We start from the raw sequence: 16,516 nt of genomic DNA on the forward strand, positions 1-16,516 counted from the left end.
TATAGATATGTGTACAGGGGGTTCGAAAAGTAACTTAATCAACAGTTCAAAACGAAATACGTATAGATATGTGTACAGCGGGATCGAAAAGTAACTTAATCAACAGTTCACGACGAATTACGTACAAATATGTGTACAAGGGGTTCGAAAAGTAACTTAATCAACAGTTCAAAACAAAATACGTATAGATATGTGTACAGGTGGTTCGGAAAGTAACTTAACAAACAGAATGTATGTAAATACAAGAGAGTCGAACATACAGGGTGGTCCGTTTCTTTTGAATTTCAGAACTGTTTATTTTAATACAAATATAACACTAAACGTTGATAATAAGTTGTATTGTTTAATTCATACATACAAATATGGAATTATTACAAGATTAGAGTAATAAAAATTTAATTTTTAAATAAATTCAGCTGAGTAATTGTCATATTGTCAACCTTGGAAGCATTTTTACACAAATCAACGTAATATTTCGTAATATTTATTTACGCCGGTTGGTTATTAAGTTTTTATGGAATTGTACACATCAAAAAAATATAAATTATATCGAAAAAAAAAATTGGCAATAAAATATTGAACTAAATTAATATATAATCATCAGTTTTCCATTTCGTCAATTGATTTTGAGTAAATTGAATTTATGGGCCCATTAAAGGTATTCAGGGCCGAAATTAGGGGGTCAAACAACTATTTTTATCACGGAAACGGATGTTATTGTACAAATTTCCCTACAACCAGCACTGTATTTACCCTATGAAATGCATAGTAATCAGAAAGAATAGAATTTCGTCAAAACACGACTTTTTACGCCATGACGTCATTTAAAAAGATCGTTCAGCATACCGTAACATGCAAAAACATGCCTACAATCAATCGTATTGGATTCTTAAGGGTATAAGGGCAACAAGTATTCAAGAAACAAGTTCTAAATAAATTTTATAAGGGTAGAATAAGTTATGGTTGATTTTTTGAAATAAAAGTGCAATATTGACGTTTTTCTTCTTGGTTTATCTGATATTACCCACTTGGAACTAATTCTGATTTTCCTATGGTACCAAAATGGAAGAAAACAATGACCTTGAAGTTCGTGAATCATTGATAACCTTGAATTTCATCAGTGTCGTACCCAACCAATTACTGTCTTCATAATTACGTGATACCACGTGACTTAACGAAAAAAGACGCTTTTTTAACTTCCAGAAAAAAAATTATCGAGGTAAATAATGACAGGTCCATAAAATACTTGTTGTTTATTTATCTTCTTGGTATCTTCACTGCTGATCGTGATTCAGCTCTTCTGATCGACATTTTTAGTGATTGTTTGGATGTTTCGTTCCCTAACCTGAATGTTTGGGCCGATAACCTCATTTTTTAACTTCTAAATACGTCGTCCATCTCCTGATCCAAATCTTGTTTTCTATACTCGATCTAATTACTCTTATTTTTTTTTTTAATTTTAAAAATCATAATTTGTCGTTTTAAAATTTTGATTTATCGTGTTCTAAAACAATGTACGAGGGTAGGTCGGTTTAATTGTACTGTGCTGTAAGTTCGTTTTGTGAAGGTCACGAGACGTATTCATTTATTATCTAAACTACGAAACTATTTTAATAATTTAATCTAACAAAAGTAGGAAAATAATAGTCTCGAGTTATGATAATTGTTCTACAAAATATTTTAATTTCGAATCAACGAGTCACGTGAATAGAAAATGAAAAAAGTGGGTAGAAAGACAAGCGCTTCTGCGAGCCGACCAGTGACAGTGACCGTCAACTACCTGCTCGCGCGGGAGGTACCGCGCCAAATCGACAAACTAACACTTACGAAGATATACGCGCAGCTTATTTACCGCCAAATAGTAATAATGCCTTTCTAGGTTAAAATGTATTAATTTCATTACGTTTCGGCTTTCTTTTTCTCGCAAATATTTCTATTTTTCCATATTTTAATCGTTCCAAAACGTTAATTTACATATAAATCGGTATATTAGTTAAATAATAATAATGGTTCATAAAAACAGATACGATCTGGAAAAGAGACTTCCTTCATTTGAAAAATCTGCTAATATTTCTTTGGGTAAGTAGCTTTTTACATTATATATTTCATTATACTAAATCAGTGAAGTGAATTAATATCATACAATTAGCTACAAGTTTTATACAAGGTTTTCCAATATTAGAATAAAATTATATCATAGATATTTGATTTTTATGATAGTTATGTGGTACTTAAATGTTTCAATTTTAATTACATATGTACTTCTTTTTGTTAAAATACTTAACGTTCCTACAGGGGCAATTCGTGTTATAAAATTTCACTTGCTCTCAAATATTTATCTTTTTTTTTAAATTTCTGATGGTTTTTTCGATTAAAATGATGAATTGCCGCACAAAAAAGATGCATTACTAAATTTTAATATCTTTAAAAGAAATTTGCAATTACCAAATTCAAATTAGGCAATATTCCAAGCAATTATAAAGATTCCTTTTGGAGTTTTTGTGTATTTTCATCTTCAATAATAAAACAATGACCCTTATTTTCATCCAAGCTCTATCGCAACCGAAAATAAACAATATAATCCATTTTTACAACCACAAAACAAATAGATATCTCAAATAAATTGTTTTGTACCTTTTTTTATCTATTTATAACAGTTTTTTCTATAATAATATTTAGTGAAGGCCTACATTTCATTTTTAACTCTATACTTTTTTCATGTGAAGATTTAATAAATATATTCCATCTTATTACATTATAATCAACTACCAAACTACATTAAATCATTTAAACAATATTATGTATATGTATAGATCCTATATACAGCTTGGAAATTATTCCCTTCCACTTTTTTCTTTTATTTCTTTCGTTTTACAGTCCTGAATTACTTCCTCTATCTCTCTTAAGTCTTCTATCACCTCTGCTCACCATATTTTCCTTGATAATCAATTTTTTCTTGTTCTAAACACTATTAAAGTATATTGTTATTAAGATCAAATCGTCCTAAAGACCTAAAATGTTATTTACTCTGCACCTACCCGTCGTATTACGTGCTAAGTTGGACTGAATACATCGAACTTTTCTAGTTACAATACCTTAATGTTTTAGATCTTATTGTATGGAAAGAGCGCGCAAAATAAGTTTATGTATCCCAGATGAATAATATTATGATGTGATATGATAAATAAAACTTTTTAAACAAACCTCGTATAAAGAATAGTCGAATAACAAAACTCGAAAAAGTTTGTAGGTTACATTTATCTAACAATAATTATCATCTAAGTAAATTCAACAATTTGTTTCTCATTTTACCACCCGATATAGTTATGACCACATTAAAATCAAATAAAAACGTTTTATTTCAATGATATTACATTACAAAAATTCAATTATTGTTGTTCAATAGAAATGTTTTCCAAAAGAAACGTAGTTATATTTTCGATATTCCTCGTATCAATACATACTGTAATAATAAGTTCGGTTCCAATCATTTTGTTCGTGATTAAAATACAGTTTGACTGTTAATAAAATGGTAATTTAAACATTATTTGTGTTACTGAGTTAGATAAAAAAATAAAACAACGTAAAATCTAAAATTATAATGAAAAACCAAAATCTTGTATAATCAAATCCGTATGCTTCGTTTTTTTCCTGAAATGGCCTCATTGTGATGGGTTATTAAGAGTGATGATTATCACACGTATACAAATTTAGCTAAATGAATAACCTAATTCAATGTAAGATATTATGAGAACTTAGTTGTTGTTGACAGTTGACATGCTTAATTTGATCCATCTTACATACTATTTGTCTGATTTGAAATCATTGTTATTCGATAAATTCCTGTATAAAAAGGAAATTCAACTGCCTATTTTCATTTGAATATAAAATTTATTTTGGTACACATTTCATTTGCAAAAATTTCTATTACAATTTGTAAATATAAATCCGTAGTCGATATACCGGAAATAGGAGCCATTAAACTGCTTATAATCAACGGAAACATCAAATCATTTACATTAAGTGGGGTTATGCCGTTTATATAAAAATATTCACATAAAAAAAAAGAATGTTTTTCAATTATCTATTGGAAAATTAATCTCCACTTTTATTTAAAATTATTATTGTTTACTTTAGTTTAGAACTTATAGATCGTAACTTTTTTTTATATCCTATTAATATGAATTGAATTATGCTAGTCATTTTAGTAATTGAATTTGAATTCTTATTGAATCACTTTTATATTTTAAAATTTATGAAAGTAACTGTCAATGGATATCAGATAAAATCAACAAAAGAAATTTGAAATTGAAAAAATGTAAGAGAAAGCAGAAATAAAAACATTTCATAGAGATGGGCGATAAGATACAAGAACGGTTTCGTGATGTGATTACACCAAAATGTTAAATTTAGTCCTACTGTTTACACTATTTATTATTTATGTTTGACCTCACAGTTTGTGGAAAAAAATAGAGGTACACAAGGTTTAAAGTATGCAAATAATGTCTGCAAAGAATATTAAGTATACTAAAATTGTTCTACATCATGTTATACGTGAACTAATTACTAAATAGGTCATTTCGAGTAACGTGACTTGAAAAGTCGGCCATATTGTCGTGGCAAACAAAGATTTTTTTAATTTGTATATAGAGAATTGATTGTTTCGATCAATTCTTATGGAAATGAATGTCTTTGGACAAAAAAATGAAAATAAAACACTACTACTAATAATAATAATTATAAATAATGCGTAGTTTCTCGAAACAATATGACAGGTAGTTATGACGTCATTCCAAAATTATATATTATTACACCTTCGACGTTTAAAGACTTCTATTTATATACACAATAGAGGGTGGTTGAATTCGTTAATATAAATATAATTATTATTATTAACATTCATTTTAATGTTAAAAGATTGAACTAAAGAATCTTTGACGTTTCCATATCGCACGTGATCAATAACCTTGACGTATCCGGTCGATATTTCCTGTAACTGAACAATAATAATCCATTGTTAATTGACTAATTTATATTCAATAACTTCGATAGAATTCAATTTTTATGCAGATCAATATATCACCGACGAACAAATTTGAAATCTTGATATTTACTGTTAAATGTTATTACAAAATATTCTAGGTTACCAAGGGTGTTACCCTTTACAATCGTTGTCACATTTATGTGGACTATAAAAATAAAAAGTTTCATTAATTTGAGATGCCATATTTTTCAATAATTACTTAAAACTGCGAAAGAAATTTGTAGCAATTGAAAACGTTTAAATTGTAGATATTATTATAAAAATATCGGGAACTTTATGTACGTCGCCATTTTTTATCCACTATTTTGAAATTAACAAATATTTTGAAAAATTTAATTACTAAGATCTTAATTATATGATTTCCTCGTGATTTTTTATTGTAATATGAATTTAAACAAATTTATCTGTAATTTTATTATATTACCAACAATTTAAAAATCTCAACATCGTCGAACTTTTACTATTTGTTTAATCTATTCGTATTGAAATGATAATATTGAAAGCACACAGTATTTGGCTATGAATCCATCTTTAATACCATAAATGTTGTAAAAAATTCGTAATTTAGTGTATGCAAAAAAAGTTTAAATGCTAATAAAATCGTAGCGCCATCTAGCATTCCCCTAAGAAAACATAATAAATAACCTTTAACCTATAGAGAACTGCTAAATGGATACAAATAATCGAGCAATTCTGCGTAACTTCTATTACAGGAAGTAATTTTTTTCATAGCACACCTCACTTAACGATGTAATTACGATGTTGTTGATAAATATCGACAATATTTTTATTTTATCGCAGTTGAAAACATTTCCAGTGGTGGAACAATTTCATCACATGACAGGCGCTGCCGCCATGTTGTAATATCGGTATATACAAATATTTCATGTAAATATTAAAAAAATTGAGACGTTAGAAAAATTATCAGACACTTATTTTTACCATTCAGAAATACAAAAATTATATCTCTAAAAATCTATATCGAATACAGTAGACCACTCCGTATACTAAGTGAAAACAAAAGATATACGACGTAATATTTTTGATGAAGGACGTTTATTAGAAAATCTGTATAAAAACAAGTTTACGGCAAATTTCAATTACGTAAAATATCATTCAATTCCCATTGAAATGTCGTAAGATACTTTTTGCAATGTTCATTTTATAGTGGGATGAAATAAAAACAATAAAAATAAGCAATGATTGAAAATTTTCAATTATTTTTAAGTATATTGATATTTAAAAACAACATTTCTAAACCGGTTGAGAGATGATCGGGAAATTTGGACATATTAAAAAATTTCGTACAGGCAAGGTATCAATTATATTGAAACAAGTTTTAGTGAAATTTCGCTCGAAGAAGGAATGTGAGCCGGTTTCGCGACTCAAGTCAAGGATAAACGTTCAAGACCTCAAAATTTGATGCATTCTTTAAAACTCCACTGTAAAACATTTACGATTTATATGATTCTTCTTCTTCTTTTTCATATTTTGACGTTCTGGGTAGTTTGATTATTATGATCATTAGTTTACAAATTTAATAAGGAAATAAAGTAATAAAACCGATTCTTAGTATGAAAATTAAGAAGTAAATAAAAAAATACATTATAGGACATGATGGATTTCAAAGATTCGTCATCAGTTCGCCGCTGTTACACAAACGTGACAGAATGACAGTGTTGCCAGACTTCTTAAACGAATTTCTTCAACTATAATATTATAATAATATTGGAATATAGGCATATTTATTCTATTGAAAATATTTGCTGTATAATAAAAAAGTTCCTGTAAATCGAATCAAACTCTTCAATTTTGGCAACATTGGTTCGAGGAGCGTATAATGGAAACGTAAAATTTATTTATAATATGTTATTCGTTATGTGCTTATCACTAGATATTGTTTTGAAAAAAACACGTTGTATACGTAAATACCTATTGCTTGAACATTTTATATCAATAATGGGGTTATTTTATTATTATACAACCACCCCTAACACAATGTATTTCAATTTCCACCATTTTGTATCATATCATAGAGTACGATTATGTACATTCTTTTCGAGTCCAGATTATTCTATTTAAGAAGTTATTAGTGCGATCGGGTAAACACAATCGGTCACTAAGGTTCCTGGGAAAAATAAACCCAGAAAACAAGGTCGATTGTATTGTTTTTAATTAAAAAGAACAATTTTCCAATTAGAACTCCCTTTTATCACATGTAAAAGAGGAAATGAACGATTTGTTTAAATGTCTACATGCATTCTAATTTTTTTTACCATACAACAACGAAATTAATAAGATAAAACCTCATAAAATATTATTAAACTTTTACTTACTTATTATATCAAATAAATGATTTTTCTAATGACTTGAGATCTATATATAGAAAACTTGCAATACAATAATGTATAAAGTGTTGCCTACTTTTATATACTATAGATACATTTATGATTTATGAATTGAATCTTTTTGATACCTACATGAAAAATATGTATAAAGAAGACATAAAACTGTATTTTTAAATGTAATTTGATTTATAGTAAAGAATTTTTCATCCTTAGCCACAAGTAGATTTATTTCATATTCTCATATCAATGATCTTTATAAAAGGAATAAAATTTTTATTTTAAGGTCACGTGTGGTATATAAGACGCAACCGTTTTACTACAGATTTAAATATCTATAACTGCCGATTATTTTCTAATCTTTAATAACCATTATTAATGAGACAACATAAATTGTCTGTATACTTAGGAAATTCGCTAAGTGGGGTATTTCTTTCTTATTCATAAGGAACAATGTGACCGTAGATCATGCGCAAAATAGTTCCAGGCGATTCTAGCTTTAATCCAGCGTTGCCACTACAGGAAATTTTTCTGAAGCTATTTTCAATTTGTTTGAGAAATATTTACAAATTGGATTTGAATAAATTTTAGAGGTAAAATAGAAGGAAACATAACTTTCTCGATATATTCGGAAGTTGGTGATGATCGTTACCTAGAAGTAGGAGATTAAGTGATAAAATCATTTACAACAAAATGGTGTCGTATATTACGATTGGTTCTTGAATATTTATTTACTTATGAATCACAACGATGTAGGTCGATATTGTTAAATAGTCGTAGGAAACGTGGTTTAAAAAAATATGAACTGTTTTGATTTAGTAGATTTCAAGTGCACGTTTATTTTCATTCCAGTATCTATTAAATAGTTGATTTGGCAACGTGGCCAAGGATGAAATTTGGAATCTTAACCGAATCAACGTTTTACCGGGTTGAGGGGAATGAGTGGAAGTGGAAATAGGTTTAGAATATATATTTCCAGATAAATACCGAAAAGTTAATTTCTCTAAACCTTAAAGTCATCGGCAGTGTGAAAACTATAGCGAGAACAACATTTTTTAGTTGCGCCTGTCGAACTAGCTTCCATTAAGTCAAAAATATTTTCATTTAAATGTGGGAGTATGACATTTTTTCCTAGGTCGACACAGTTTTCGCAAGTTTTTTCAAAGAAAAAAAGAAAGTTGAAGTTTTAATTTTTTTTAATTAAGGAGTATAAAGACTGTAAAATTCTTTTATTATTAATAATTTTTCAAAAATGAGTTGGCAAAGTAGTAGGAAAAATAGTTACACTCATACAAAGTACGCGGCTGTGTTATTGGAAGCTGACGACATCTGTAAAAAACAAGGTAAGGGTGTTTAAAAAAAACTGCAAATTTGTTTTGTGTTTTCGCCGTTTTTATACTTGTTAACGAAAACAAGAAACACGTGATCGATAAGTAGATATCCCAGTGGCGTCCTGCTTAAAAATTTGCTAAGGCTTTATTAAATTATAAAAACCGTTCAAAACATACAGGTGGTTCGTATTATTTATACTCGTATACAACATTGTATAACCTGTCATCTATGATCTACAGAGTTATAAAAAAATTCACTTATATTAATCTATTATTAAATTATTTTCATTATTTCAAAGAACGAATTTTCGATTAAATTTTTTTCGTAAACCGTTATTCGTACGAAAAAAAGTCATAGTGTATTTTTTGTGGGGAATTTCTTAAACTTCAAATTTAATGATTATCGTTTTTTCGATAAAAGTAGCCGTTAACGAGATATTCGAGAAAAAATGTGACCTTTAACCTTCAACATTTTGTGTTGCTGTGAATTTTGGCGTGCTATTTAGTTTTATCAGGAGAAATATTTTTTTATTATGTATTTCAGCATACGTTTCAATAATTTATAATTAAAATTTGTTTAATTGCATTGAAGGGGTTAAAAATGATGAAAAACTACCTCAAAAAATAATTTTTTTGAGTTATCTCAAAAAAATGGAAAGATATGGAAAAAAGTAGAGTTCAAAATTTTCTATGAAATTTGTTTCAATGAATTTTGATGTATTTATTATAAAAACCGAAATAATTGAAAAAACCTACTAAAAAAATACTTTTTTGGACTTATCTCAAAAAAATGGAAAGATATGGAAAAAAGTCTCGAACAAAAAAAGTAGAGTTCAAAATTTCCTATGAAATTTGTTTCAATGAATTTTGACGTATCTATTATAAAAACCGAAATAATTGAAAAAAACTACCTAAAAAAATACTTTTTTGGACTTATCTAAAAAAAATGGAAAGATATGGAAAAAAGTCTCGAACATAAAAAGTAGAGTTCAAAATTTTCTATGAAATTTGTTTCAATGATTTTTGACGTATCTATTATAAAAACCGAAATAATTGAAAAAAACTACCTAAAAAAATACTTTTTTGGACTTATCAAAAAAAAATGGAAAGATATGGAAAAAAGTCTCGAACAAAAAAAGTAGAGTTCAAAATTTCCTATGAAATTTGTTTCAATGAATTTTGACGTATCTATTATAAAAACCGAAATAATTGAAAAAAACTACATAAAAAAATACTTTTTTGGACTTATCTCAAAAAAATGGAAAGATATGGAAAAAAGTCTCGAACATAAAAAGTAGAGTTCAAAATTTCCTATGAAATTTGTTTCAATGATTTTTGACGTATCTATTATAAAAACCGAAATAATTGAAAAAAACTACCTAAAAAAATACTTTTTTGGACTTATCTCAAAAAAATGGAAAGATATGGAAAAAAGTCTCGAACAAAAAAAGTAGAGTTCAAAATTTTCTATGAAATTTGTTTCAATGAATTTTGATGTATTTATTATAAAAACCGAAATAATTGAAAAAACCTACTAAAAAAATACTTTTTTGGACTTATTTCAAAAAAATGGAAAGATATGGAAAAAAGTCTCGAACATAAAAAGTAGAGTTCAAAATTTTCTATGAAATTTGTTTCAATGATTTTTGACGTATCTATTATAAAAACCGAAATAATTGAAAAAAACTACCTAAAAAAATACTTTTTTGGACTTATCTCTAAAAAATGGAAAGATATGGAAAAAAGTCTCGAACATAAAAAGTAGAGTTCAAAATTTTCTATGAAATTTGTTTCAATGATTTTTGACGTATCTATTATAAAAACCGAAATAATTGAAAAAAACTACCTAAAAAAATACTTTTTTGGACTTATCTCTAAAAAATGGAAAGATATGGAAAAATGTTTCAAACAAAAAATGTAGGAATTGAGTTTTTCTATAAAATTCGTTTCAATAAATTTTGACGTATCTGTTATAGAAAGCGAAATATTTGCAATAATCTATTAAAACTTAAATCTGAAATCTGTGGTGCATTAAAATATTTTTTTAAAAAACTAAAAATTCCAATTATTCAATTTTTTCAACCTCGCTCGCAAAATGTAGCAAAAAATTAGTATTTATTTAATATTTGTAACTTATAAATGAATAAAAATTAGAATTACAACTCATTTGGTACACTCTGTATATATAATATAAATTACTCCAAAGCAAGTTATAAACTATAATAACGATAAAAAAAATCATGTATTGTTTTACAAAACAAAACACCATAAAATGATAATTTTACAAAATAAAACAAACGCCCTGTATAATTTAGACTACTTTATTCCGTATTATTAAAAAATAAAATCATTTTGTAATAAAAAAAATACATAACCATTACAGACTCGAATTAATTTATATTAATATTAAAACTCACGAGCTCTCAACTTTTTGTTGCTTAAACAATGTGGAACTTTTTGACCGAACTCCGTATTCCAACAAACTTGATTTTAACAGTTCCATTGTCACGTGATTAAGGTTATTAGCAACAAGAATCAAGTTCAACGAACTTGAACAGATCAATCCAATATTCGCAGACATCGTTAATGATCACTTTCGAATATTAATCTGGCATTTACCTCAACTGAGCCTCTGTAAAAAGGACTCGAAATTGAACATTTTTGGCTGTAATATTTTTTCCCAAACTAACTGTAATATATAAATCATAAACCACAAAAATAAGGTTAAGATTTAAACTCAAATAATCGTGGAATCGCTACGTATACGATAACGAAAATCCATATTATAAACAATTATCTTTTTTATTATTATTGTGAATAATCATATGATTTATTTATTTCTGACGTTTTATTTGATTTTTATATCGATATTGCTATTTATAAAACAAGATTTTAACCAAATTTTATTAGCAAACATCTATTTGAACCGATGCTGACGTAAAATGACTGCGTAACTATAAATTCATGAATGAAATTGATTAAACGGATCTACACACAGGAGACATGTTTATATTACTAGACCATTATTGAATTGCGACGTTGCCACTAGTTCAAATAAATAGTAATTATTAAGAATAATGTTGAAAATAGTACTAATCGTCAAAAGCGACGTTGCCATTACTTCTAATAAGTCGTATTTCTTATGATATATTTTTATAAACGTCAAATTCACTTATTTTTTAAAATTAACTAGATTTGATTGATGAAAAATTGTTTTTTTGTTTCAGGATGGTTTGGAACAAGACATACGGTTACGTTTATGCTTTTTTTGGGTATGGCGAACGCTTACATCATGCGTACCAACATGTCAGTCGCCATTGTAGCTATGGTTAATCATACAGCTATAGGCCACAGTTCTCACGATTCAGCTATATCCGTCGATGACGAATGCGGAGTTGAAATCAACGCGAACGACACCAAAACTCCAGTAGGTTAAATTTTTGAAAGAAATAAATAGTAACCTCTCGTATGGGGTGAAATGGCAAATTATCGAGCCTTTTCCTTTAGGTAAAATCGGAACTCGAAGGTGAATTCGTGTGGCCTACTGACGTCCAAGGTTACGTGCTCAGCTCATTTTTCTATGGTTACGTCATCACTCAAATTCCTTTTGGTATACTAGCTAAACGTTACGGGAATATTTATTTCTTGGGGATTGGGATGTTGGTTAACTCGTTGTTTGGACTACTTGTACCGATCGCAGCCGAAATGGGCATTTGGTGGCTCATCGCGGTTAGATTCATACAAGGACTCGGAGAGGTGAGTAAATTGACCGAAAAATAGAGGAAGAAAAAACTAGAAAGCTACTCAATCGTGTATTTGAAATGAATTTCAACGATGCTTGTTTGTCTAGGGACCTATTGTACCATGCACGCATTCCTTGCTAGCAAAATGGATTCCTCCAAACGAGCGAAGTCGAATGGGAGCATTTATTTACGCAGGTACTATGTTTTTCTTAAATCACACGTTCCATCACCATATCCTAATATAATTAAAATCAAAATTCGCTTTTTTTTTCATTGAACAATCTCTATCAATTTCATTCTAACCTAACTTTCAATAAACATCGATGTTAGTAGTTTAATGTAATTTCAAAGTATTGTAGGAAGAAATTACAATCTGACAACAACGTAAATACAATTTATATATACGTTAACGTAATTAACAGTAAAAATAATAAAACACTAACTTTATTCATTCTATCCTTTTCTACTGCGGGTAGAAAGTGAATTCACATCTATCATTTAATTATAGACATACGTTATTTTAGACGTTAAAAAGAGATAGCAACAAATCACTTTATGTTCTATTCATGATTATCGAAATACATCTTATGTGACAGCTATCCAGTAATTTTTTAAATGACTAACTTCATGCTGATGTTATAATTAAATTTATCGTTATATCTACAATTGAATGATCGATTTCAATAAATATATTTATATCTAGATTTTTGCGTGATTATATAATTATATTTTAGAAGCACCACGTACTATTCATTTTTATTCAGTTCCTGTAAATGTTAAAACTGAAAAAAAAATGGCAATATTTTCATATTTTATTGCGTTGTAGAAAATGCAATGTTAAATTACGTATTTATTATTTGAAAAAAATATAATTAGCATAAATGCGGAATTAGATCGAGTTTGAACGAATAAAGTGGTAATGTCAAGGTCTGTAAACAAATAATATGCAAACTAATATATTTTCTAGTAATTATAAATGCAAGGTAATTGATATCTCACTATTCATATTGACCAAGAAAAAATCTGGCAACAGCGTTGTTTACATGATATTAAATCTGATAGAAACCGAATGAATATCGCCATAGACAAATTTAAGAGTTTGGAGGTTTTTATCTAATCGAATTGAAATTTTTATTCATTCTTTTCATATTTATTCCTAACAATTGAAAATATACGTAAGAATCTTTTTGTAACATTTTAAGTATAATTCATAATATATGAACAATTAAAATTTGGGTATAATTCCAATTGCTTAAATATGAAATTCGTTGTAATAAGATTTTTATATATACTTTATATCATCCAATAAATTCTTTAATGATTTATTTACCACACTTATCGATCTGTAATCTGTACCACTATTTTATATTAATTTCTACTGATATCAACCAATATTGATGTACATTTTCAGTATGCAGCTTTTGCAAAAAATTATTTTTTATTGCATTTATTATTTTCCCGCTTCATTAACTCATAACTGTCATACATATCGTCCATCTTTATTTCCACGATTTACGATTTTAGTCTTAAAGTACATCAAATATATGGATTAGTTTCGCATATTTAAACTGTTCTTCTACGGTGCGCTGAATTAATACACAATAATCGAACAGGACCGGCTTTACGATCCATGAAGTGGTAGTTCGTAACATTATTTATTAATTATAGGAGCTCAATTTGGTACTGTGATATCTATGCCGCTCAGTGGATTATTATCAGAATGTAGATTCGGTTGGCCTTCAATATTCTACGTATTCGGTACGATAGGTACTGTTTGGTGTATATTTTTCCTGATATTAGTTTACGAAGATCCCCAATCTCATACCAAAATGAACGCCGAGGAAAGATTGTATATTCAAAAAGAATTAGGAAGCAAAATCGGTCTACCGGTAAGTTACAACTACCAGTTACTTATTTTCATGAGAATAATTTATTCGATTATATATAGATTCCACCAATACCTTGGATGTCAATTTTAACATCTTTACCATTCTACGCGATTCTTTTGGCCCACATGGGGCACAATTATGGCTATGAAACTCTTATGACTGAATTGCCAACGTACATGAAACAAATTCATCATTTCAGTATTAAAGACGTAAGTGAATTATATATATTTTTTAATAAATTGATAATCAACTAAAAAAATTAATTAATAGCGTTTTTCGTTATAATTTTTTAGAACGGAGTATTATCAGCACTTCCCTATTTGGCAATGTGGCTATTTTCCATATTTATCAGCCATGTTGCGGATTATTTGTTAACTAAACCACATTTCACCCACACCATCGTTAGAAAGCTCATAAATGGAATTGGTAAGTTTACAAGAATTTCCTTAATACAACCCATATAAATAATTTCTATTATTTACCTTATAATAACGAAGTTTTCTATAGGCTACGCTTATTTTCACAATCAGACAACATGACAACATGATGAAATAATCTAAAACTTATTTATAAGGCACATAAGGAACGTCATTTCGTGTTTCATTACTGCATGTATGCAACTGTTTATACTCACGTGTAATGTTTTGCATAACTAGTGGGACGAAAGTTTGACAAACGGAGTGTTAATTTACGGAATGAATTATGAAATTTTTTGTTTCTATTTTCAAGGGTATAATTTTGAAATTTTTGAAGATATTAATACATTGGAGTCCATAAAAACGTAAATTGCAGCAAGAAATATATTAGTTAAAGATCTATCATTATTTTATTTAGAATTTAAGCAGGACCGTATTCAGCAAAACATACGAATTTAAATATTATTGTTTTATGTAAAAAACCTATGATGTATATTTATATTTTATTCCATAATTTCTCATTTGCTTTTATCTTTTCGTAAATATATTGTTTTTATAGGTCAATATGGTCCAGCGATTGCTTTGGTAGCAGTGTCGTTTACAGGATGCAATAAATGGTTAACGGTTATACTTTTAACTATCGGAGTTGGTTTAAACGGTGGTATCTATTCCGGTTTCAAGGTCAACCATTTGGATATATCCCCCCAATTCGCCGGCATACTTATGTCTTTTACAAACTGTATGGCAAATTTAGCCGGTTTACTTGCACCAATTTATGCCGGACACGTCGTTGTCGGAACGGTAAGCTCATAAAAAACCCTTTTGAATCATTTTTGACAAATGACAAGATGTGGAAGGGGTTGAAATGGTTATTTTGTTACAGCCCAGCGTTGCCAAATGGAGAACTGTTTTCGTCACCGCGGCCGCGGTTTACGCTGGCTGTTGCACGTTTTACATTATTTTCGGTTCTGGACAACGGCAACCGTGGGATCAACCTTACGAAGAACCTGAGAAAAGAATCCCGAATGATGAACCCGAAAAGAAAAAATCGAACGATGATACGGGGTTCGTTACTACTCGTGCTTAATGGGATTTTTTATAAAAGTATTTTCAAAAAAGATGTGATGTATTTTTAAAAATTTTAGATTTAGTTATTCAGTTTAATAAATTTAATGCTCGTAGTAGCAAACACATTTTTTGTTTCAAAATTTTCCATAAAATTACTTAAACCTGTCCTGGCAGCTTTTAAATTTAATTTTAAATTATTATTACCAAAAGTATTTTATATATTAGTATTAAGGAGTGGTCAATATGAGTTTTATGAAAAATTAACTAATTTAAAAAAAAATTCTAAAAACTGATGTAATTGGTATTTTTATTATACATACATTTTTTTGGTGTTGATGATATTGTTGACTTTAATGGAAACGTTGTTATAATGATGGAAATAAATTTACTTTTTGAGTAAAAATTTTTTTCATTTCGAACCTGTTCACCTCTTTCACTAGTACTTCCTCTAAACCTCGTATATACAACATATACATTCATCTCGCAAGAAATTAACATAATAAAGAAAAAATAATTAATTACTAAAAAAACATGATTTCTAGGTGAAATAATTGGTATTTTAATTCAAATTGACTATCAAAACTACAACACTACAATAACCTCAAAAATAAATGTTATTCCATGTATAAAAAAATATGTCAACAGCGCTTTCTAGATTAATCTACTCTTATCCTTATCGA

The 16,516-nt window shown here is 28.2% G+C and overlaps 1 protein-coding gene across 2 annotated transcripts; it reads left to right on the top strand.

Annotated features, from left to right (window-relative positions):
- Nucleotides 1-1,688: 1,688 nt before the first annotated feature.
- LOC130441365 (putative inorganic phosphate cotransporter) lies at nt 1,689-16,239 on the top strand. Of its 2 annotated transcripts, none has more exons than XM_056775012.1 (9): nt 1,689-2,079; nt 11,948-12,147; nt 12,228-12,476; nt 12,571-12,658; nt 14,132-14,352; nt 14,412-14,561; nt 14,646-14,778; nt 15,328-15,569; nt 15,652-16,239. In XM_056775012.1, exons 1-9 carry the CDS (start codon nt 2,007-2,009, stop codon nt 15,853-15,855), a joined length of 1,560 nt encoding a protein of 519 aa, XP_056630990.1. In that variant the 5' UTR covers nt 1,689-2,006; the 3' UTR covers nt 15,856-16,239. The 2 variants fall into 2 exon arrangements, with proteins under 2 accessions (XP_056630990.1, XP_056630989.1); XM_056775011.1 differs by lacking the exon at nt 1,689-2,079 and adding an exon at nt 8,272-8,732.
- The last annotated feature ends 277 nt before the right edge of the window (nt 16,240-16,516 follow it).

The sequence above is a fragment of the Diorhabda sublineata genome, chromosome 3 (assembly GCF_026230105.1).
Source record: "Diorhabda sublineata isolate icDioSubl1.1 chromosome 3, icDioSubl1.1, whole genome shotgun sequence".
NCBI lineage: Eukaryota > Metazoa > Arthropoda > Insecta > Coleoptera > Chrysomelidae > Diorhabda > Diorhabda sublineata.